Here is a 24,125-nt window from a genome sequence, read left to right as displayed (position 1 = left end):
CTCTCTGTCAGACCTACTCAGAGGTAGCCCATCCTTGCCCCAGAGCCTCTACAAAGATTAGGGGGAAGCAGAACTCGGGGAGGTTTTCTACCAGGTAGCAGATTCCCCAAACCCTGGCTGCTACCATTCCCTCTTTCTCACTTCACTGATTGTACCTCTCCCATCTGATCCAGTAAAGTGATGTGGGTGGAGGAGGACAGATCTGCAGGTGGACAGGGCATTATTAGAGAGGATTAGTCTACATGGTGAAGAGTCATCCTTTGTGAACTCTTTGTAACATCAAATTCCAGTAATCCTTCTACCTCCTCTTAGAACCCCCCTCCCACACACACACATTTTTAACTTCAATCACACCCGACTACATTGAACTAAACACCACTATTCTTTTCTTTTTGTGGAACATTCACTGTTTTTTTCAATGGGCAACCTTTTAACATGCTTTGGGGAGAAAATTGCGTGGGTTGGTTTTGCTCAAAAATGCCTCACCTTTCTGTATGAAGATCTATGACCACCGTAAAATTCAGAGTATTTGTGGAAAGGACCCCTTCCCCCGCCAGTTAAAAGCAGTGAAGATTTTTTTGCTCTGAATGTCATTTGAAACATCATTTAATTGTTTGTAAAAGCAAAGCTATGCCAGTACTTCCTTCGGTAAAACTCTCTGGAAACTTTATGCTGTACAAAGGGAAGCCAGCAAAGAGAGATGTGCAGACTAATATTCACATTATCTCTTTAGCAGCCTTGCGAATAAAGAACGTATGGGCAGCTGTTTGCTGGTCAACCCCTGAAATCCGAAACATGCAAAAGAGACATCTGGGCAGGGCCTCTTTCCCACAGGAAGAACAGAGCACCAGTAACATACATTCTCGCTCTGCTCAGCCTGAAACAGCCAAGCAAAAGAGCTCTGCATGTACAGAAGGGGAGAGAAATGAGGAGGCTCACGTTGCTACTAGTAGAGCTGCCCATCGGAGAACTGCCGCTTGCCCCCCCCAGGAGGACAGCAAATTGCTCTTCTGAGGATTTATATTTACCTCTTTGGGAACCAGGTAGGAAAACAATTTTTCCACATAAGCACCACCTTTAGCTACATTATCATTCAAATATACCAATAATGAACTGGGGTACAATCTGATTTGTACCCAAGAAATCCACCCAAGAAATCCACAGCTGAGCAGGTGAAGACCAAAGCCTCTGTTCACTGGACCACGGTGGCCATCCAACACAACAGTGTGTGTGTACATGCATCCCTTTTTTCATACTGTCAAATGCAGAAGGTGGAGGGGTTGGGATATAAACCTGGTTCTCCAGATTAGAGTCCACCGCTCATGTGGAGGAGTGGGGAATCAAATTTGGCTCTCCAGATTAGAGTCCACAGCTCGTGTACAGCAGTGGGGAATCGAATTCTGATATCCAGATTAGAGTCCACCGCTCATGTGGAGTGGAGAATCCAATTCGGTTCTTCAGATTAGAGCCCACCGCTCATGTGGAGAAGTGGGGAATCTAATTCAGTTCTTCAGATTAGAGCCCACCGCTCATGTGGAGTGGAAAATCCATTCGGTTCTTCAGATTTGAGTCCACTGCTCATGTGGAGGAGTGGGGAATCGAACTTGGTTCTCCAGATCAGAGTCTGCCACTCTTAACCACTACACCGCACTGGCTCTTAACCATAGTTATCTTAATTAGACTACAATTTCACATTATGTCAGAGCTGGGCCAAGGAGTCTTCATTTCAGAATCAAGTTCTTGGACTTACTTGCATCTTGTGCTTTTTCATGGTCTTCTGACTGATCTCAGCTGCCATCAACGCCTCCTGTGTAATATGATAAAAAAAAAATGACATCCTGGCCAACTAATTCAAAACATTTGCACAGAAAGCCTTGGAGGTGCCTTTGGTTTCTCGTGCCTCATATTTGGAAGCACCGCAATGCTTAATGTCACGGTCAGATGGGCAGCTCTGAATTCACACTCAAACAAAAGCAATTGTTCACCAAGAGATAAACAACTTTGCTTTCCATCTGGGTTCACTCCCCATTAGGACATCAGGATCAAATTTCAGAAAGAGGGCAACCTACGAAGTACAATTGCAGGAGTTAATTTGTTGACACTGAACCGGGCTGGAAAGACACCTGTCGGAAATGGCACCTTAATGTCTTAAGTGTTGGACAAAAAGAGAAAGCATGAACTCCTCACTCGCAAGAGGATCATTTTCCGTTACGTTTAATTTGCAGCTCATCAGCCAATGTGTTTCATTCATGTAGAAACAGAACTGGCCTGCTGCTACCCAAAACGAAAAGGGAAAGCTTAATGCTGGTTACCGTGCAAGCCGTTCCCTGATAGTCGCATCTTAAAAAGGCCTTTCAGAAGAGCATACCTGAAGCCCTTTAGAGCCCTATGGAGACCGTGCTTCACGTATACTGAAACTGAACTATTATTTGGAGGAAATTAAACAGCCGGGGCTCTTCCAGATTAAAAAGCCCCCAAACTCTTAACACATTATGCAAAGACGTATGTGCTCGTCTCACTCCAAAGTGACCATAACAACAGGTAGTATCCCAGACCCCAGCTGCCGCACACCAGGGCCCAATTTAGCTGAAGTGCCTTCCCTTGACAGAGAGGGATGGGGGTCAAGCTAGGGTTGCCAGCTCCGGGTTGGAAAATACCTGGAGATTTTGGGGGCAGAGCCTGAGGAGGGCGGGGTTTGGGGAGGAGAGGGACTTAAATGCCATAGAGTCCAATGGCCAAAGCAGCCATTTCCTCCAGGTGAACTGAACTCTATCTGCTGGAGATCAGTTGTAATAGCGGGAGATCTCCAGCTATTACCTGGTTAAGCACCCCCCAATCCTACCAGCTGACCTCCTCCCCAGCGCCACTCCCTTCTGAGCTGGGTGAAAAAGCTGGCCCATCCTCACCAGCCTCTTCCCTCCCGCCTTTGGAAGGCCCCCACCAGCCCTGGGGCACACCCATTCATCTCCCTATACCCAGAAGCCCCATGGGGGTGTGGACAGGCCCATGAGGGACCAATAGGGCCTTCTGAGCAATTTCTGTCCTGTCACTCCCCTTCCCCACCACCAGGGTGGAACTTCCCAACAGCTAGCTGTCAAAGGCCCTGCTGTCAGTGGCTGCTTGACTCTTAAAGGGCCAGCCTCCCCTGATTAAGCTGGCTGGTGTCAGGCTCTTTACAGGGTGCATTTGTGACCATGCTGGACTTGGGTAGATATCAGGATTGACAACTGGTGGGGGCAAAAAAGAGGGGGGAAAAAAAGAGGGGGGACTGGTGTCTCAGTGGTAGAGCATCTGCTTGGCATGCAGAAGGTCCCAGGTTCAATCTCTGGCATCTCCAGTTAAAAGGATTAGGCAAGTAGGTAATGTGAAAGACCCTCTACCTGAGACCCTGGAGAGCAGCTGCCGGTCTGAGTAGACTATACTGGCCTGATCAACCAAGGGTCTGATTCAATATAAGGCAGCTTCGTGTGTTCATGTGTCTCTGCCACTCTCTGACACAACATTCTGTATTCAACTTAACCAAGTCTTCTTAGTCACTATTAAAAGCTGCATTCCTCCTAGGGATGCCAGCCTCCAGGTGGGACCGGGAGATCCCCTAGAATTACAGCTCATCTCCAGACTACAGAGATCAGTTCGCCTGGAGAAAATGGATGCTTTCGAGGGTGGACTCTATGGCATTGTACCCCACTGAGGTCCCTGTCTTCCCCAGACTCCATCCCCAAATCTCCAGGAGTTTCCCATCCTGGATTTTGCAACCTCCCCCTCCCAAAAAAAAAAAAAAAAACCCACCAATGACCAGGAGGGACCTGGCAACCCTAATTCCTCACCACTTATGGTGTCTAAGGTAAGACTTGTTGGGCAAAATCTTTAATGTAAGAAAGTTGCCTTATACCAAGTGCACCTAGCTTGGCACTGCCTGAGTGGCAGCGGATCTTTACATGGTTTTTAGAAAATAAAAGCCTTATTTATTTTAAAGATTTTCAGTGTTATGCTTTATTTTGATTCTTAGTAATCTTATTGTATCGGAACCTCTTAAACCCCTAGACTGATGTGATGTGGTAGAACTAAGCTGCCTTTTCAAAATTATTTTAAATTAACATGCCTACCTTTTAATATAGCACAAGCAATTGCCCATAGCGCCATTGGCGAGGTATCGTCAGAGACCCATGATGGAGCTAAACCAAAGCCTGTATTATGGGCTAGATACACGCAACCTTGGCTTTGCAAGTCACCTTAGAACCCTAGATACGAAAAGTGACCCATATCGGAGGCCTGTTTGAACACCTGAAAAGTCTTCTTTGAACACCTGAAAAGTAAATGCACAGAGGCAAATGTGTTGCCTCCAAAGTTGTGAGAACTGAAGTCTGTATCCACAGCCACTAGGAGATGCTATTTAGGAGAAGCATGGAGATTGGGTGTGGTTACAGTGGGTGCAATCCTGTGGTCTCACTATGCACTTCCTTAACACAATTTTGCAAAGAGGCTTAGAATTACGGTGTCAACACTGGTTTTCAAAAACACCTGAACAAGAAGCTCTACAGCAATCCACAAAGGAACAAAATCCTGTGCATAAAATTTGAGCTTCCTTTAAGCAGTGGGAAAGAGGACATAAAACAAGGTTTTATACTGTTTATACTGCTAAGACTTAAAAGTGATAACATGTTAAAAGTTACTTCATATTTCTTCTTCTCTAGGAGCCACTCAATATGGTCATCTTGATCTCGTTCTTTGGCCACAACGACATCTCTCGGGCTGATGATGTAAAAAAGCGATTCGCCTTCTGAATATTCTGCAAAAGATACAGGAACAATGGATCCTTTAAAATCAGAACTGGTGCTTTAAAGGTTTTTTTTCTTGTTTAATTTTGGTTCAATGCTGTATTTTTGTGTGCTTGACTTACCAGTACTTTAATATTCATGTTTATTGGTTTATATGCATAACTATGCAAGAAACTCTGTCGTGATTATTCCATTTATTTATTTATTTTTTGTTTGCTTTATCAGGAAGACTTCTAATAAAAATATACAGATTTAAAGTACTAACAGTGCAATCCTATGCAGAGTTACTCCAGTCAAAGTCAAGGCTTAGACTGGAGTAACACTTCTTAGGATTGTACTGTAAGGCTGACAAATGTTTTCAGTTGGGGGAAAATCAGCATAGATGTGGAGAATTTCAGCAGTAAAACTGGACAAAGGGGAAAGGTTTAAATAGCTTCTCTCCTTCTGTGTGCCTGTCTCTCCGTTAAAACTGCAATATAATGGGGATGTAATGGGGTTTTAATGATGTGAGCCACTCTGAGCCTGGCCCTGGCTGGGACAGAGCAGAATATAAACAGACAGACAGACAGACAGACAGATAGATAGATAGATAAGCTAGCTAGCTAGCTAGGTAAGCTAGATAGATTGAAAGATAGATGGATAGATGGAAAGATAGATGGAAGGATGGAAGGATGGAAGGATGGATAGATAGATAGATAGATAGATAGATAGATAGATAGATAGATAGATAGATAGATAGATAGATAGATAGATAGATGGAGATAGATAGATGGAGATAGATAGATAGATAGATAGATAGATATAGATAGATATAGATAGATATAGATAGATAGATAGATAGATAGATAGATAGATAGATAGATAGATAGATAGATAGATAGATGATGGATGGAGATAGATAGATAGATAGATAGATAGATAGATAGATAGATAGATAGATAGATAGATAGATAGATAGATAGATAGATAGATAGCTGTACCTGATCTATATTTTTTCCAAAATGAGAAGTCAGGAAAGAGGACTGCAAATTGACACAGGATTCCCACTCTTATTCAAAGTTTTGCAGCATATCAGAATCATAGGGATCAAATGCTGACGTGCTAGCTCTTCTGTTGAAAACATGCATTTTCAACTTAAGAAAATTAATGCTGTAACCTCAATACTTTAAAAATATGCCATGTGCATTACAAACAAATAATAATAAAAATCCTCCCAAACAGAATCAAAAATCTTACCTGCCACCAGTTAACAATAGGACTATGCCAAAAAAAAAAAAAACACCCCACTCGCTGCTTCTTATCTACAGTTAAGTATCTGCATTAATGTAATGTGCTATCTGCTTTAATGAAATTCAATGTACTGAAGATCCACAGGAGTAATTTCAGAGCATTGTTGCTCTGTGCAGATTCTAGTAAAAGTATCCGTAACATCAATGCTCTTGAAAACCATGCATGACAGTACTTTAGCATAACACCATGATATTGTCCATCAGAACAACACCCTAGTCTCATCTTCTTTTGTTTCTGAAACAAATAATATACCCAGCATTGAATGTAAGCTCTTAGCGCAAAATGGCCGCCAAAGTAAAATGAAACAAAAGAAAATGGCAATGCTGCCGAAAACTTCTCACCCAAACGATAGTCTCGGCATTCGTTTTCCTGGTAGCCTCTAACGGTTAGTGCATCCGAAGAAATTTCTTCACAGGACTCGGGAAACGGCTGAATTATATCCAGCCGAGGTCTGGCACAGTACTCTGTTTCCTGGGGCGGGGGGAGGGAAGAAACCCACATTCAGAATGAAAACGTGCACTGTGTTTTCTAAGATGTCTGAAAAGAAGCCGGTTTGAATGATATACTTTCGATATTGAACTTTCCCGTGCGATCAGGCAACAGATGAACCCAGATTGAAACTGCCTTGCCGTGAAAAGTGATTCTACTAACAATACAATCTTAAGCATCCTTTCCTGGGAGTAAGCTCCACTGAACAGGTTTGAGAAGACCTGTTCAGGACGATATTCGAAGCCTCTACTTTGACAACATCCTCCAGAACCAGGTTTCCATGCAAATTCATACAGGATCTCAAACGCAATTTGATTTCACCGCCACAGCTACCACTGGGGCATTCTTACCATGTGTTTTAGATACACTCTCTGCATTTACAGCTTGCAAAGCATGGTGTAGTGGTTAAGAGCGGCAGGCTCTAATCTGGAGAACCGGATTTGATACCCCGCTCCTCCACAGGAAGCCTGCTGGGTGACCTTGGGCCTGTCACAGTTCTCTCCGAACTCTCTCAGCCCCATCTACCTCACAAGGTGTCTGTTGTGGGGAGGGGAAGGGAAGAGAAGGTGATTGTAAGCTGCTTTGAGACTCCTTAAGGATAGCGAAAAGTGGGGTTATAAAAACCAATTCTTCTTTTTTTAAGTTCTCCATGACTATTTGGACCATAGCATGCAAATTTTGCATTTTATGCAAGACACAGACCATATATTTAAAGAGATGATCCTATTTATTAATCACCTCTTATCCCCTCCTCCCCCCACACACATATCAGCTCATCCCCCTCCCTAGCCAGACAGCTTGATATCTTTTCTCAGACTCGCTCACCGAGAGGAACTGTGGCATTAGCTCTCTTGGGAGAAGCCTGCCAAGAACACCTTTGTTCCTTTCTTAAAAATAATAAAAAATAATAATCTGGCTGTCCTGCAAGAGGGCTAGAAGCTGACCCTATTGATTTCAATAGGTTTTAGCGTTACCTTGAGCCAATGGCATTTCATTGCCTAGCAACGGCGTGCACCCAGTCGCTCAAGGTTACTATAGCGATGGACTGTCTAATGCTGGTTGGCTATCAAGGAGATGATCAAGAGCATCTGCCACTCTGAACGCTGCAACTTCAAGGGCTTCTCTTCTTCTTCCTTCCCCCCCGCCGTTCATTTTTGTGTTGTAGAACGAATGCGTCATGAAGACACAACAGATTCATTCCGGGGAAGAGCCGGTGGTGCAATACAGCCTCTTAGCTGGGCAGGTATCATCAAGACAGGAGAACCAAACAGCAGCTCTCGCCACATCACTTACGGCGGCCCTTGCAATTTCCGGAACCAATCTGTAATTGTCCACGTGTCCACCCTCCATCCAGGTTTCATTCCTCCTCGCAATCACAGCAACGGATGAACCAAAAGGAATCTAATGACTCCTGTTTACTCAAACGAAGCTGTAGCTGTTTTTTTTCTTATAAAGCTGCAAGCCACACCGCAAAGAGTTTGCGCTGTGAATGCTAAAACTGAAAAGCCAGTGTAGCGTCACAGTTATGAGACCTGGGAGTCCCAGATTCGAAGAAGAAGAGTTGGTTTTTATGTGCTGACTTTCTCAACCACTTAAGGAAGAATCAAACCGGCTTACGATCACCTTTCCTTCCCCTCCCCACAACAGACACCCTGTGAGGTAGGTGGGGCAGAGAGAGCTCTAAGAGAGCTGTAACTTGCCCAAGGTCACCCAGTTGGCTTCATGTGCAGGAGTAGGGAAACCAACCCGGTTCACCAGATTAGCATCCACCGCTCATGTGGAGGAGTGGGGAATCAAATCCGGTTCTCCAGATCAGAGTCCACCGCTCCAAACCACCGCTCTTAACCACTACACCATGCTAGCTTCCAATTCCTTGCTCAGTGACCTTGGGCCGGTCTCTCTCAGCCTAAACCACTTCACAGGGTTGTTGAGAGGATAAAATGGAGGAGTGTGGAATGAAGCTGTAAGCCATTGTGGGTCCCCGCCGGGGATAAAAATGGGGTATAAATATCCAAACGTAAATACACAGCAATCAGGGTGGCTATATTAGGCCTCCCTTGTTTTACTACTAGGAAACAGTAAGCTATCAGTTGCACCTCTGTTTTAGATGTTCAGGCTAACTAACAGTCCTTTGGATGCCTTTCTAGAAAATTCCCCTAATTTTCACTTAAAACCTTCCTTATTGGTCCCAGTTACGCCACACTATGCCACAGAAAAGAAACAGCTGTTATTGAGAGAGCCAGCATGGTGTAGTGGTTAAGAGCAGTGGTTTGGAGCGGTGGACTCTGATCTGGAGAACCGGGTTTGATTTCCCACTCCTCCACATGAGTGGCGGAGGCTAATCTGGTGAACTGGATTTGTTTCCCCACTCCTCCACATGAAGCCAGCTGGGTGACCCTGGGCTAGTCACACTCTCTCAGCCTCACCTACCTCACAGGATGTCTGTTGTCATCTTCTGGGCATGGAGTAGGGGTCACTGGGTGTGTGTGTGGGAGGGTAGTTGTGAATTTCCTGCATTGTGCAGGGGGTTGGACTAGATGACCCTGCTGGTATCTTTCAACTATATGATTCTATTCTATGTAGTGGGGAGGGGAAGATGATTGTAAGCCAGTTTGATTGTTCCTTAAGTGGTAGAGAAAATCGGCAGAGATCTCTTCTTCTTCTTCTTGAATTCAGATGGATCCCTGCACAGTGCAGAGATCATTCCGCCAAATGAGCCGTAATCTAAAATCTCCTGCGAATGCCCATCAAAAAGCAGTGTCCAACAAAATTAAACCTGGGGTTAGTGCTATTGTCAATTTTTTTCACACCAAAGGTGGCAAATATATTCCAGGGGCTATTCAGGTTTTTAACCTGAAAATTACCCCAATTATCCTCTTTGGTGTTGCCATCTGGATTACAGTCGTCAATGAATCTATAGATCGTCCACTGCTTCAGTTCTTACGAAAACTTCTAAATGCCCCTCGATGTGTTGCTGGCGTTACTCTTCGTTCCGAGTTTGGCCAAATGTCACTTGAAGCTAGGGCGTGGTTGGCCGCCTTTAAACTACACCTTAAACTGTGCTTTAGCACTGAGGGGTTCCTAGCTTCTCTGAAGCATGACCCTTTTAAATCCTCATGGCAAAAAATCTTAGATGAGAAACTGGCGTTGTTGGGCTTCTCGCAGGATATGTTATCAGATCTTGGGAAAACTGAAGCTTTTGCCAAAATTAAAAAGCGCATTAAAGAGCTTGATTATAACAGCACTACTTTTCGTGCTCGTCGTGTCTGTTCATCCCAGTTCTTCGGAATACCCCCTCCACGTGGTCTGCCTGCCTATACATATTATCTAACAACTCCTCGTCTCTGTAGAGCTTTTTGCTTGGCTAGATTGAATGCTAACCCTTCTATGGTAATGCAGGGCAGAATTCTGAATATACCATACTCAAGACAGGATCTGCCCTTGCTCTTCTGGCTCTATTGACTCATTAGCCCATGCCCTTTTGGAATGCCGCTTTTACGAGGAACTTCGATCGCACTATATTTCCCCCCTTTTAATATACAAATCCAATGCCTCTGTGACTGACATAATGCCTTTTTTACTAAGCGATAGGGACCCCAAGGCTACATTGTCAGTGGCAAGATTCGTTTCAGTCCTTATATCCCTCCAACACTAGATATATGCTGCTCAAGATCAATTGATCAAGGAGCTTCTAAGGGATAAAAGGTAAAAGGTAAAATCTCCTGCGTACTTCTGCAGGACCGGACTTCATTTGGGACCCCCAGGCACAGATTCCCAAACAACTGTGAGGAAGATTATCACCTAATTGCATATGAAACTTTCACCAATAATCCAACCTGCGCTTTAGTTGCTTTTTAAATCTTGGCTTTTTGTTACTTGTACATATGAAAAGTACTCACCGTTTTCTCCAAAACTTCCTTTACGTAGGAAAGCACAACAAGCTGATCACAGAGAGGTGCGACCCCGCTGATGTGAAATTCGGTGTTGAACTGGGAAACTGTACCACAACGAGAAGAAAAGCATTACCTTTAAAGCACTAGACGCCTTATCAACCAAATTCAACATTCATATCTCAACTCATCAAAATGCATCATTCATGGAGCTTGCTAAAGGAGGAACTGCATATCTGGTATTGCATATCCGGTATTGTCTTGTGATTTTTTTAAACGGGCTTCATTTCTTTTTACCAAGAGGAGGCGCATCACTGAGTCCAACACATGCAGACGCAGCAACTGCGGTGGAGCTAGATCAACTTTTTTGAGCCTGCGGGTGGCTGCGAAAGGCAGAGGGAGCCACAAAACGACTGCTGCATCTTATCTTCGGTTACACAGGCCATTTAATGCTTGGTAATTTGCAGCGCGTTCCAGGCTGAAGTGCCCCGCATATTTTTTTTAGTTTTTCACACTGAACAGTCATTCAGGAAGTGACTGCGAAGCCGGCGCATACCTGCTTCGCATTTCTTAAGAGCCCCTTTAACGCGACCTCTTGTGTTTGCTCCACCCCTGCCTCAAAGAATCCCCTCAAGGGAGCATGCAAATGGCGGTTGCTAATGGAAGTAACGAAGGACCAGGAAAGTGGGGGGGGGGTGGAATTTCTCCTTTTGCGTCGGGACTGTGAATAGGCATTTTAAAGGTCATTTTAAAAAAAAGCTTTGAGCGAGCATCAAAACTGACCCTGCATAAATGGCCACAGTGAAGATCTTTGTGCTGTGGTGGCAGCTGCTGCAAACGCAACATTTTAAAAAAAAATCTGCACAGCTAAACAATTCTCCAAAGGCCAATCAGAAGCCCCATTTGGCCTCACTTTCTAAAAACACCTGACGGGCACTGGGAAGGTGTGAGCGGGTGCCACGGCACCCACTTCTCTGCTGCACCCTATTTAGCAGCTGTCACCTTCTCTACATACCGATGGGCTTTCTCTAGAGCTCAGTTTAATGCCTTCCCATCAGCCCTGCTTAGTGGAAGATTCCAATGCTGGCCTAGGGAGGCACGGTTATGCTTCTGCAGTGCCAACGCGATCGTGTCAACTGCTCATATTTTACTAAACTGAGAACTGTATCAGAATGTCAGAAATCGCCTAATCTTGCCTCTGCTGTCCAGGTTCACTGGATACACTAGCCACTCTAGTCATGATAGTGTCTTCATGGTGAATTTTACATTGAAGATAAGAATCCCACCATCTCACATACAGTGGCTAAGTTTTGTTATATTGCTACCAGAATACAGAGATTGTTGTTGCTATGTAAAACAAGAAATCAGAAGGAGATTGAGACTGGGAAGGGCAGCCATGAAGGAGCTAGAAAAGATTCTGAAGCGTAAGGATGTGTCACTGGCCACCAAGGTTAAGTTAATTCATGCCATCCTATTCCCTGTTACTATGTACGAGTGTGAAAGCTGGACATTGAAGAAAGCTGATGGGAAGAAAGTAGATTCCTTTGAAATGTGGTGTTGGAGGAGAGTGTTACGGATACCGTGGACTGCTAAATAAAAAACAAATCAGTGGGTTATAGATCAAATCAAGCCTGAACTGACCCTAGAAGCTAAAATGACTAAACTGAGGCTATCATATTTTGGTCACAATATGAGAAGACAAGAGTCAATCAATCAATCAATCAATCAGTGACAAGAGTCACTGGAAAAGACAGTCATGGTAGAAAAAGTTTAGGGCAGCAGGAAAAGAGCAAGACCCAACAAGAGACGGATTGACTCAATAAAGGAAGCCACAGCCCTCAATTTGCAAGATCTGAGTGAGGCTGTCAAAGACAGAACATTTTAGAGGACTTTGATTCACAGGGTCTCCATGAGTCGGAAGCAACTTGCCGGCACTTAACACACACACATACACACACACACACACACACACACACACGTGAAACAGCTCGTGAATTGCACTATTGTACGACTGTATACTATTGTAATTGCTCCTTTTTACATTTTTATTGTTATGCTGGTCAATGACTGTATTTAATAAATCTAATCTAATCTAAACAGCACCCACAAGCACCATGTTGGGGACCCCTGAGCACAATTGTACCCAAAGGACACTTAGGCACAGCTAGCTTCCAAACTGAGAGTCCCCTCTAGTCAACAAGAGAGAGGCGATATGATCTAGCAAATATCTTTGTCCAGACAGTGGCATTTTCAATAGGGCTCCTCTAGGCCCATAAATTAAGAACTGTGCAAGCAAGAAATGGCAGGAGGGGGGGTCCGAAAGGGAAAGATACAAAAAGCCAGATGTGTATCCAAGTGTCAACTTTCACAGGTCAAACCTGATCAGATTTCATTTCCTTAAAACAAGTCCAGAATTATCTTCTTATCCTCACTGAAAGCACATTTAAACATTAGCCTCAACACAAGCATATTTAGGGACACGGTTTTCTTTCCCTGCTGCGCCAGCTAGATTTAGAAAGGGCTAACAGCACCGTCCACGTTCTTATTGTTCTAGGAGAAGTACTACAACATCACTAAAGAACAAGAAGGAGAGGAAACAATACTTTACAATACTGTGCTCTAGAGGTAATAAAACTTTAAAAGGCCAATGTACGGGGTGTTTTTCCCTCACCGAGAAGCGAGCTGGCATAAAACACACTTATACACCAAAACAGAATATACTGTTGGAGCGCTGTAAGGACTTGTGCTGCGTCAGACACAACAATTCAAGCGCAACAGTTAACTTTAAGTGCAAATTATTAGCTATTGTGGCAGACTGTCATATTCTGTGGGAGGTAGCAGAGTCGACTTCGGAGATCCATCTCTTTCTGTCATAAGCAAAGCCCTTAAAAAAAAGATATACCCTACGAAGACTGATAGGAAGAAAGCAGATTCCTTTGAAATGTGGTATTGGAGGAGAGTGTTATGGATACTGTGGAGTGCCAAAAAAACAAATCAGTGGGTTATAGATCAAATCAAGCCTGAACTGACCCTAGGAGCTAAAATGACTAAATTGAGGCTATCGTATTTTGGTCACATTATGAGAAGCAAGAATCACTGAAAAAACAATGATGCTAGGAAAAGTTGAAGGCAGTAAGAAAAGAGGAAGACCCAACAAGAGATGGATAGACTCAATAAAGGAAGCCACAGCCCTCAATTTGCAAGATCTCAGCAAGGCAGTCAAAGATAGGACATTTTGGAGGACTTTCATTCATAGGGTCGCCATGAGTCGGAAGCGACTTGACAGCACTTAACACACACACACACACACACACACACACACACACACACACAAAGACTGGATAGCCAGGAATCCAATAGGAACCATTCATTCAGATACCCGGAAATGAGTGGCAGTTCTCCTTCAGCTGCAAACTCACATAATCGAGAGAATCCACAGAATCAAATCTCCCGCATAAGAGGTGGAATGTAGGAGTAATTCATGGTAAAACCTTCCTCTTAATTCACTCCCTCTGTGCAGTTTGTACACCCAGGCTTTCAGGGCACATACGGAAGACATTAAAGCTGTCTTCCAGGTATATTATTTGGAAGGGGAAAGGAAAACAAACAAGACCCTCCCCCGCAATTTTTAGTTCACCAGATGATTCACAGCCAATCTCTTGTTAGTGTGGTGTAGTGGTTAAGAGCGGTGGTTTGGAGCGGTGGAGTATGATCTGGAGAACTGGGTTTGATTCCCCATGTAAGCTCTAGTCCCATGATAATCCCATAAGCAGACATCCACAGACAAGCAGTCCAAAGAAAGTTGATTTATTGGAAAATCCACAGGTTAACAGAAGCTAAGAATCAAATGGACACTAATGAAAACTAATAGCACAATACAGGGCATATATGGAAGAGCATAGGGCAAATCGGGGTAGATCTGGATGCCATGGCAACCCCCCTCCCAGGAGCTGTCAGGGGGGTAGGCTTCTACCGGCATTCCCACAGAGTTCAGTCTAAACACGTTGTTTGCAGGGCTAGAGCTGGCCTTGGCCAGCACCTGGAGAAACCACAACATTCCTCTCTCAGGCCATGCCTGACACCCCACTCCTCCACATGAGCAGCGGAGGCTAATCTGGTGAACTGGATTTGTTTCCCCACTCCTACACATGAAACCAGCTGGGTGACCTTGGGCTAGTCACACTCTCTCAGCCCCACCTACCTCACAGGGTGTCTATTGTGGGGAGGGGAAGGGAAGGTGACTGTAAGCTGGTTTGATTCTCCCTTAAGTGGTAGAGAAAGTCGGCATAAAAAACCAACTCTTCTTCTTTGTGCTCATCATGCATTTTGAAACACAGTGGCCACGCAGGAACTGGGCTTTCCTAAAAACATTGAAGCATCCCATAGACTGCAGTCCTGACCTGGATAGCCCAGGCTAGCCTGATCTCGTCAGATCTCAGAAGCTAAGCAGGGTCGATCCTGGCAAGCAGTTGAATGGGAGACCTCCAAGGAATACCAAGGGTGTGACGCTGAGGCAGGCAATAGCAAACCACCTCTGAACACCTCTTACCTTGAAAACCCCACCAGAGGTCGCCATAAGTCAGATGCTTGGGGAGGGGCCATGGCTCAGTGGTAGAGCATCTGCTTGGCATGCAGAAGATCCCAGGTTCAATCCCCAGCATTTCCAGTTAAAGGGACTAGGCAAGTAGGTGATGTGAAAGACCTCAGCCTGAGACCTTGGAGAGCCGCTGCTGGTCTGAGTAAACAATACTGACTTTGATGGACCGAGGGTCTGATTCATCTTCATGTGACTTGATTGGGGGTGGGGAGACTAGAGTCCTAAGGACACTTCCCTGGGAGTAACCTCCAGGAATTAACATGGGACTTACATCTGAGTAGACCTGCTTAGGATTGCTCCCTTACTCTGGAAGAGTCATGCAAGTCCCTTGAGCCATAGATGAGCATAAACTTCTGCCTTATACTAAATCAGACCATTGGTCCATCTAAGTCAGTATTGTCCGCTCAGAGTGGCAACAGCTCTCCAGGGTCTCAAACTGAGGTCCTTAAGATCTACAACCCGGTATTTAGCTGGAGATGCCAGGGATTGAATCTGAGACCTTCTGCATGTCAAGCAGATGCTCTGGCATTGAGACACAACCCCTCCCTGATGGAGCTGTGGCTCAGTGGAAGAGCAGAAGGGCCCAGGTTCAATCCCTAACATCTCTGGTTAAAAGGGTCAGATAGCAGATAAAGAGACTTCACTTGAGATCCTAGAGCAGGGGTGGGGAACCTCTGGCCCGCGAGCCATTTAAGGCCTGCAACATCATTTGGTGTGGCCCGCGGGCTCTCCCGCGGAAGCCACCGCCATTGTCATTGTGCGTGTGTGTGCGGGGAAGCCGGAAAGGCTTCCCCCGATTGCCGGGCCGCGCAAGCACTTGTGCGGCCCGGTGAGTGTGTGTGAGTGTGGAGGAGTGGGGGGGGGGAGCCAGGAAGGTGTGTGTGTGTGGGGGAAGCCTCCCTCCCTCCTCTGCATAGCCTCTCTTAGGGTTGCCAAGCTCCAGGTGGTTGGAGATGGAGGCAGCACGAGGCTCAACAATAACATAAAGAAAGCAAATAAGCCTAAGCTAGTATTGGAAAAGTGTTATTTCTTTCATAAAGCAAACTAACAAAACAGAAAAATACTGTTAAGAGAAAGCGTGTTACACCACACGTAAGGATGCCTTGCAGGGCTTTAAGGCAAAATGTACCACACTGGGCAATGAAAGAAACAAATCAAATACAAATACATACAGCCACTCAGGGCTACAGTTTCAAACAGCCATTCAGGGCTACAATTTCATACAGCCCCTCCAGGCTACAATTTTATAACAGTGACAGTGATGCTCTATTTTAAGTTCACCTGGATAATGTTCTGTACTGTCACAGGCATTAAATCACTGCAACACAGGTGGTGGCTGGAGACCTGGCAACCCTAGCCTCTCCCCCACCCCCACCAGGAGATCTACACCTGGTATGGCCCCCGAATGATGTTATAAATGTGCAAATGGCCCTTGGCAGGAAAAAGGTTCCCCACCCCTGTCCTAGAGAGCTGCTGCTCATCAGAGCAAGTAAGACTGACCTCGATAAACCAATGGCAATTTCATGTCTACAACCACTGCTTTGGACTTCTGGGCAATGCTTATACCGAGCTGCCCACCTGGACAGCCAAATGGTGATGAAAACCATTCCTGCAATTACAGTTCAGGCAGCCCACCTCAAGGGTAGCTGTGCATAGGAATCAAGCCTAAGCATGTGAGAGCAGAGTATCCTCTAGCTGGTTCTTACACAGCCCCAGGAGGAAGGAGATGGGAGCAAGCCTTGGACCCACTAGCAGACTTCTTCACCCACAGGACATGTTGCATGAACATGCGCGGATGCATCTGTACACCAAAAGGACCAGCTCAAATGATCTGTCTGAGGCTATGAAACGATGGACAGATCGCATCAGCAGGGCCTGCTTGGGTGTGAATGTAGCTGACATACAAAGGAAGTTGCACGGTAGGAGAAAACCATACGAGATAACAATGCACAATCACTGTGTAATAAAGAAGCACATGTAAATAAATTAACTTGCCAATTTAACAAGCTTTTTATTTTAAGCTACGCTATTCACAAAAATGATGAATGTAACATCCACATTAATAGTTGTGTATTCCAAAAATCCTGAGTAAACTTAACAGTCTTATCCAGTATGATACGGCTGCGCATAACTGTTATGATTCTCAAAATTCAAAATAATATGGGTTATAAACAACACATCATATATTTGTATGTATATGATGTGTTATTTATAAGTCATATTATTTTGAACAATGATAATCATAACAGTTATGTACAGCTATATCATACTGGATAAGACTGTTAAGTTTACACGATACTTTGTAGTTGTTACTCTGGATTTTTGGAATACACAACTATTAATGTGGATGTTACATTCATCATTTTTGTGGATAGTATAGCTTAAAGTAAAAAGCTTGTTAAATTGTCAAGTTAATTAATTTACATGTGCTTCTTTGTTACACAGTGATTGTGCATTGCTATCTTGTATGGGTATGAATGTAAGCATCTTACACAACAGGCAGGGTGGGAAAAAGTAAGTCCAAAGCTCACCCCACCCCAACAATATGGCAGGTTCTCAACAAGCACATGGTGTATTTCATGGGTATACTGTAGTCAATAATTTAAAAATTCCAACTGATAATTGGGCTGTGTCTTATGATTTAAGTAGATCGGGGTCCCTAACCTTTTCAGCCTGTGGGCACATTTGGAATTCTGACATGGCATGGTGGGCACCACAGTTAATCCATCTCATGTTGGGTCTTCCTCTTTTCTATGAACTTCAACATTTCCTAGCATTATTGCCAGCATGGTGTAGTGGTTAAGAGAGGTGGTTTGGAGCGGAGGACTCTGATCCAGAGAACCAGGTTTGATTCCCCACTTCTCCACATGAGTGGCGGAGGCTAATCTGGTGAACTGAATTTGTTTCCCCACTCCTCCACATGAAGCCAGCTGGGTGACCTTGGGCTAGTCACACTCTCTCAGCCCCACCTATTTCACAGGTTGTCTATTGTGGGGAGGGGAAGGGAAGGTAATTGTAAGCCAGTTTGACTCTTCCTGAAGCAGTAGAGAAAGTTGGCATATAAAAACCAACTCCTCTTCCTCCTCCTCTTCTTTTCCAGTGACTCTTGACTTTTCATAATGTTACCAAAGTATGATAGCCTCAATGTAGTTATTTTACTTCTTCAGAAGTGACTTCTTCCCAAACCTAGTAGAATCATAAGCAGTGCTGAATATGCTTGTTCTGTTAGCGACACTCTAGGAATGCCTCCCTACCTTTTCCCCTTAGCAGCACTCTACAGAAACAGAGTTGGAGGTGTAGATTATGAGCAGCAATGGGAGGGGCTAAAATGGAAGTCAGGAGGTGGGAATTGTGGGTTTCATTAAAGGACATCATGATTTGAGCGCTGTGTCAACACATGAAGCTGCCTTCTACTGAATCAGACCCTTGGTCCATCAATGTCAGTATTGGGTACTCAAACCAGCAGTGGCTCTCCAGGGTCTCAGGCTGAGGACATTCACATCACCTACTTGCCTGGTCCCTTGAACTGGAGATGCCCGGGATCGAACCTGGGACCTTCTGCATGCTAAGCAGATGGCTCTACCACTGAGCCATGGCCCCTCCCCAACACAAGATTTTAAAGCAAAATGGCTGCGAAGTATTATCCACATGAATGGCGATCATTATTAAGACATGGGAAAATGACAACCTCCCTCAGCTCCATCCAACCCGAATTTTGAAAAAAGCAATGTTCACAGCTTCAGCAGAACCAGAGTGCTGTGACCTGAAACCAGAATGGGAAAGCCTCAAACAGATTGTTAGCAGCTAAAGTGAGATAAAGCACTGTTCCTTAAATATGTAGGGAAGGCCAGTAGGCCGGGAGAGGAAAGATAAAGAATCTGTCTCCACAAATACTCCACCCTTGCAATATGTGCCTGGGCAGATTTATGACAACGGAGCTCTCCTTCCCTTCCCTGCTCTGCCGCTCCACTGAAACGTCAAAAAAAAAAAAAAAAAAAACCAGAGTCAAAAAGCATCTGTCATCTATCTGCGGTGACAGAACCTGTACCTGAATCAGATTCACAGAATCCTAGAATCATAGAGTTGGAAGGGGCCATACAGGCCATTTAGTCCAACCCCCTGCTTAATGCAGGATAGGCCTAGAGCATCCCTGAAAAGTGCTTGTCCAGCTCACCACCTCCCTAGGATGCTGATCCCACTGTCAAACAACTCTTATTGTAAAAAATTCCCCCCTATATCCAGCCGATACCTTTCCGCCCACAATTTAAAAACGTTATTCCAAGTCCTATCCTCTGCTGCCAAGAGGAATAGCTCCCTGCCCTCCTCTAAGTGATAGCCCTTCAAATGCTTAAAGAGAGCAATCATGTCCCCCCTCAACCTCCACTTCTCCAGACTAAACATTGCCAACTCCCTCAGCCTTTTCTCCAAGCCCCTGATCATCCTCGTTGCTCTCCTCTGCCCCAGCTTTATTCACTCGGCAAGCAAACCACATGAGCACAACCATTTTCTGACAGAAGTTGTAACAGTGGTGGGAAGCTATCATTTGCAAGAGAGAGCAGTCTCTGCCCCGAGAGAGAATAACCACTGTCTGAACTCCCCCTTCTAGCAACTGTACCAAAATTGGCTCTCTAATCTATGGACAGGACTACCAGTTTTTATGACAGGCATTTCATGAGAGGGAGAGCATGAAGTAGTCCAGTACCACAACGCCCATTCACTGTGTATGGATCCAGATCCAGCCAAGAACCCTACACTCTTCAGCTTCCAATGTGGAGTGAAGAAGCAATTAATCTAAGAATACCCTCCCTTCAAGGAACATTTCATAGATATCATCTTATGATTGCCATGAAGAAGAAGAAGAGTTGGTTTCTATATGCCAACTTTTTCTTCCACTTTAGGGAGAATCAAACCGGCTTACAATCACCTTCCCTTCCCTACAACAGACACCCTGTGAGGTAGGTGGGGCTGAGAAAGTGTGACTAGCCCAAGGTCACCAAGCTGGCTTCGTGCGTAGGAGTGGGGAAACAAATCCAGTTCCCCAGATTAGCCTCCGCTGCTCATGTGTAGGAGTGGGGAATCAAACCTGGTTCTCCAGATCAGAGTCCACAGCTCCAAACCATCCATCTTAACCACTACACCACGCTAGCTCTGTTTGGGCAGCCAATTTTTGGCTAAGAAAAGGGGCATAAAGTATATTACTGGACTGGACTGCGTGCCTTCCATTATGCTGCTGGAAACAAGGAAGAGATTTAAGGCTCTGTAATACAAAAATCCCCAAAGGTTACATGACTTTAACACGGAGTCACAAAGAGCTTTCCTGCAATTTCACGGCAGACATGCTAGCCTCTTACCTATTTCCACGTAACGACTGGGCAGATCTCGCATTTCGCTGGCATGCCGTTCTTTTACATAGCAGATCTATAAAATGAAATCATTATATTAATTAATCGCTACTATTAGCCTTGGAAACAGCAGGAGCTCCTCTCTGCGTGTAGACAAATGTTCATAAGTAGGATAAATGGGGATGATTACCGCTTGAGTCAAGCATTTTAAGAAACAGCTGCAGAAAAGAGCTGCTCGGAACCAAAGAAAAACCTTTAGGAAGGAATGAAATTCTAGGTGAGTATTGTAAACATGCTGTAACTTATAAATATAGTATTAATTTTGCGACCTCAGCTTACAGTTAGGTTCTGGAAGTGTCGCCACAGCAAAAATAACCAAGAGACAAGCGGCACCTTAAAGACTCCCAGACTTGAGGCAGCAAAATTTATGCAGCCGGCTTCATCAGACCCGTCATCTTGGGAAGTCGAGGCAGCCATAAACATGCCAATCCTTTAGGTTCCACAAGACAGCATGTTTTGCTTCAACAGAATGACATTTCCCGCCCACCCACCCCCTGCCTTCACTGATGCTAAATTGCAGATTGACATTAGGAAGAAAAGAACAGCAACTGAGTAAGTTGCATGGTCGTGAACTCTTTTGTGATTCAGAAAACACATGCCTCAGTAGATGTTTCCAGAATTTTACCATACAAAGGAGTTTAAAAATATAACAAACAAAGCTTTTTAAACAAAACATTCAAGCTTCTTTTAAGCCTCCGTTCTGCTTTCCGACAGCAGTTCAACTTCCTGTCCGCTGCCACTTTTACCGAAAGCTGCTTTTGGATAAGTGGCAGCTGACTCGTGGCTAATTGTTTTCTACGGCCTCTAAGATCTGGCCGAAACAGCTGGCTGAAACGATCGCTTCCTCACCTAGCCGAAGCAGAGTTAATGAATTTCACAACTCTGTATCAACCGCTCTCCGAGCGCATTGCCGGAAGACAAAGAAAGGAGGATCATCTCGCAACCTTGCCTACTACTGCACACTCCTGTAGAAATCTGTCTGACCACTGGGCATTTATCATTATTCCTTCTTATGAAGGTCAGCCCAATGACATTTCTATGGCAGCAGGAGTTCTCTGCACAGTAGTCAAATCAAATTCCCTTCTTGCCCCCCTTCCTTCCCCCTATCGCCTTAGCTTTTCAAAAATAATCCTCTGTTTGTCTGTGATAGCAGCAAGCATTTATTACAAAGACAGGTAATTGTACCTTTACTGAATTTCCCCAGCCAATAATCAGTGTTAAATTATCTTTCCAGCAAAGGCTGCAAGGATACATATCAGGACGAAGGCTTATATCGTCTCGGGGCACGTTGGTGATTCTTTGCTTCGTGATCACGTCGAGTATCTTCACGCCCTGGAAGTTTAATGCATAGTAAGAAAGTCAATGGGGCACCTCATATGCAACCCACAGTCTCTGCGGGCACCATTTGCCACCAGCTGCCCAGAAAGGTTTGTGCCCACGAGCCAATTCCACTGCAATCTTACAGCTGACTTTTGTTTTTAAAAGGATTATTTTCCCACCCATCTTTCTCTTATAAAAAAGGTTATCAGTTATAAGCTGTTGAAATCTCATAAACCTTCCTGTTATTGGTATCTCGTAGACCTTCTAGCTAACTTTCTCCATGATCATCAGTGGGGCGACTTCAGAAGTGTAGCTACCAATATTCTTCTTGGGGGTTTGCTGGGCTGCTTTCTTTCCCCCTGCTACCTTCTCTTCAGAGTGACACAATTAAAGCATATATTTTTTCAACCATCTTCTGGGAATAGATGCGACAGCTGAAGAGTGGCCTCCCTGGAGCGTTAGCGAGAATATCCATCAATGGTTGAGCATCATCACACAGAAGGTACAATCCACGGCAAGGCCAGCGTGGTGTAGTGGTTAAGAGCAGTGGTTTGGAGAGGTGGACTCTAGTCTGGAGAACCGGGTTTGATTCCCCACTCCTACACGTGAGCGGCGGAGGCTAATCTGTTGAACCAGGTTGGTTTCCCCACTCCTACCCACGAAGCCAGCTGGGTGACCTTGGGCTAGTCACAGTTCTATTGAGCTCTCTCAGCCCCACCTACCTCACAGGGTGTCTGTTGTGAGAAGGGGAAGGTGATTGTAAGCCTGTTTGATTTTTCCTTGAGTGGTAGAGAAAGTCGGCATATAAAAACCAACTCTTCTTCTTTTTCTTCTGACACATTCACAATCTTAAGTCAACGTTTTCCATTCAAGCCTAGCTTTGTCCTCTCAAACATCTTCCGTTAAATAAATACTACTATTAACAGCCTGATTTGTTTCTTTTCCTTTTAGATTTCCAGTTTTAGGGCTCTGCGATGGTGACTTTTCACATTCTGTCCTCTTACTCAAATTTCAGTTATTTGGACGCTGTGCACACCCTGTGCTAGAAATCCAGCGAGGGATCAAACTAACCAATGTCTCAAGGTAAACTGTAGATGAGCTAGTCAGGGTTTTTTGTTTTTTTAAGGAAGCCAGCGGTGACCAGAGGCTGCATGTTCATTTTCTAAATAAATAACAAAATTGGGGATTCTAGCAAACAGCTGAGTTTTGGAAAGACGCATGGGTAGCTGGACCACAGCAAGATGAAGACAAAGAAGAGCTGGTTTTTATGTGCCGACTTTCTCTACCACTTAAGAATCAAACTGGCTTACAATCACCTTCCCTTCCCCTCCCCACAACAGACACCATTTGAGGTAGGTGGGGATGAGAGAATTGTGACTAGCCCAAGGTCAACCAGCTGGCTTCATGTGTAGGAGTGGGGAAAACAACCTGGTTCACCAGATTAGCACCTGCCAGTCATGTGGAGGAGAGGGGAATCAAGCCCAAGTCCGCCGCTCAGAGTCCGCCACTCCAAACCACCGCTCTTAACCACTACACCACGCTGGCTCTCAAAAGTAGCAATGCCGCCTCTGAAACATCGGCCACACTTTATATTTCATTGGCCCTTCCTGAAGAATTCCAACCCAAAGGTCATTCTGTAATTTTGGGGGGATTTAACATCCTGACTGTTTCCAGTCAATTTACTTACATGCAGATGAAGGTGTATGACCCACACTGTCATTGGGCACCAAGGAAAGAGACAGCAGCAAGTTCTAGCAGACCTCTTGATGTTGGGGGCTGAGTATGTTTTTAGCACTCCTCTTCTGCCAGGTTAGCTATATTAACTCAGGACCATTAGAAAAGATGTGGCAAAAAGGGGAGGGGCCATGGCTCAGTGGTAGAGCCTCTCCTTGGCATGCAGAAGGTCCCAGGTTCAATCCCTGGTATCTCCAGTTAAAGGGACTAGGCAAGTAGGTGATGTGAAAGACCTCTGCCTGAGGCCCTGGAGAGCCGCTGCCGGTCCGAGTAGATGATACTGACTTCGATGGACCAAGGGTCTGATTCGGTATAAGGAAGCTTCATGTGTTCATGTGTGTTAAAAGTTAACTACTCGCTGAGAAAAATTAAAACATCTGAAGACAATCCAGTGCAATGACATCACGAACTACCAAAGGCAGCCGACCCTGAAATACCTACCATGTTATTAGCCCAAGCAATCAGGTTTCCTTTCCACTTAACATTCCTTATAGTTCCCTCTCCTTCATGTAAAATGGAAGGCTTCCATCTGTTCATCCAGGTCTTTTCATATAACAGTAGCTAGGAGGAAGAGACACACATAAAATATCACACTGTGATAAGGACAGGTATATAAAAAAGAACC

General features: G+C 44.8%; 1 protein-coding gene across 1 annotated transcript in view; it reads right to left on the bottom strand.

Moving 5' to 3' along the window:
• Window positions 1-24,125, bottom strand: part of VPS41 (VPS41 subunit of HOPS complex) — a 180,497-nt gene that overhangs the window by 51,811 nt on the left and 104,561 nt on the right. The window contains exons 8-14 of the mRNA XM_056857621.1: window positions 23,942-24,061; window positions 21,632-21,778; window positions 20,396-20,462; window positions 10,457-10,554; window positions 6,410-6,539; window positions 4,674-4,789; window positions 1,751-1,807 (exon numbers count right to left, since the gene is read on the bottom strand). Of these exons, the coding sequence (XP_056713599.1) occupies window positions 1,751-1,807; window positions 4,674-4,789; window positions 6,410-6,539; window positions 10,457-10,554; window positions 20,396-20,462; window positions 21,632-21,778; window positions 23,942-24,061 (735 nt within the window). The remainder of the gene's footprint in view (window positions 1-1,750; window positions 1,808-4,673; window positions 4,790-6,409; window positions 6,540-10,456; window positions 10,555-20,395; window positions 20,463-21,631; window positions 21,779-23,941; window positions 24,062-24,125) is intronic.

The sequence above is a fragment of the Euleptes europaea genome, chromosome 11 (assembly GCF_029931775.1).
Source record: "Euleptes europaea isolate rEulEur1 chromosome 11, rEulEur1.hap1, whole genome shotgun sequence".
In the NCBI taxonomy this organism is placed as follows: domain Eukaryota; kingdom Metazoa; phylum Chordata; class Lepidosauria; order Squamata; family Sphaerodactylidae; genus Euleptes; species Euleptes europaea.
The sequence above is the reverse complement of the archived record's forward strand: the minus strand, read 5'-3'. Positions and strand labels throughout refer to the sequence as shown.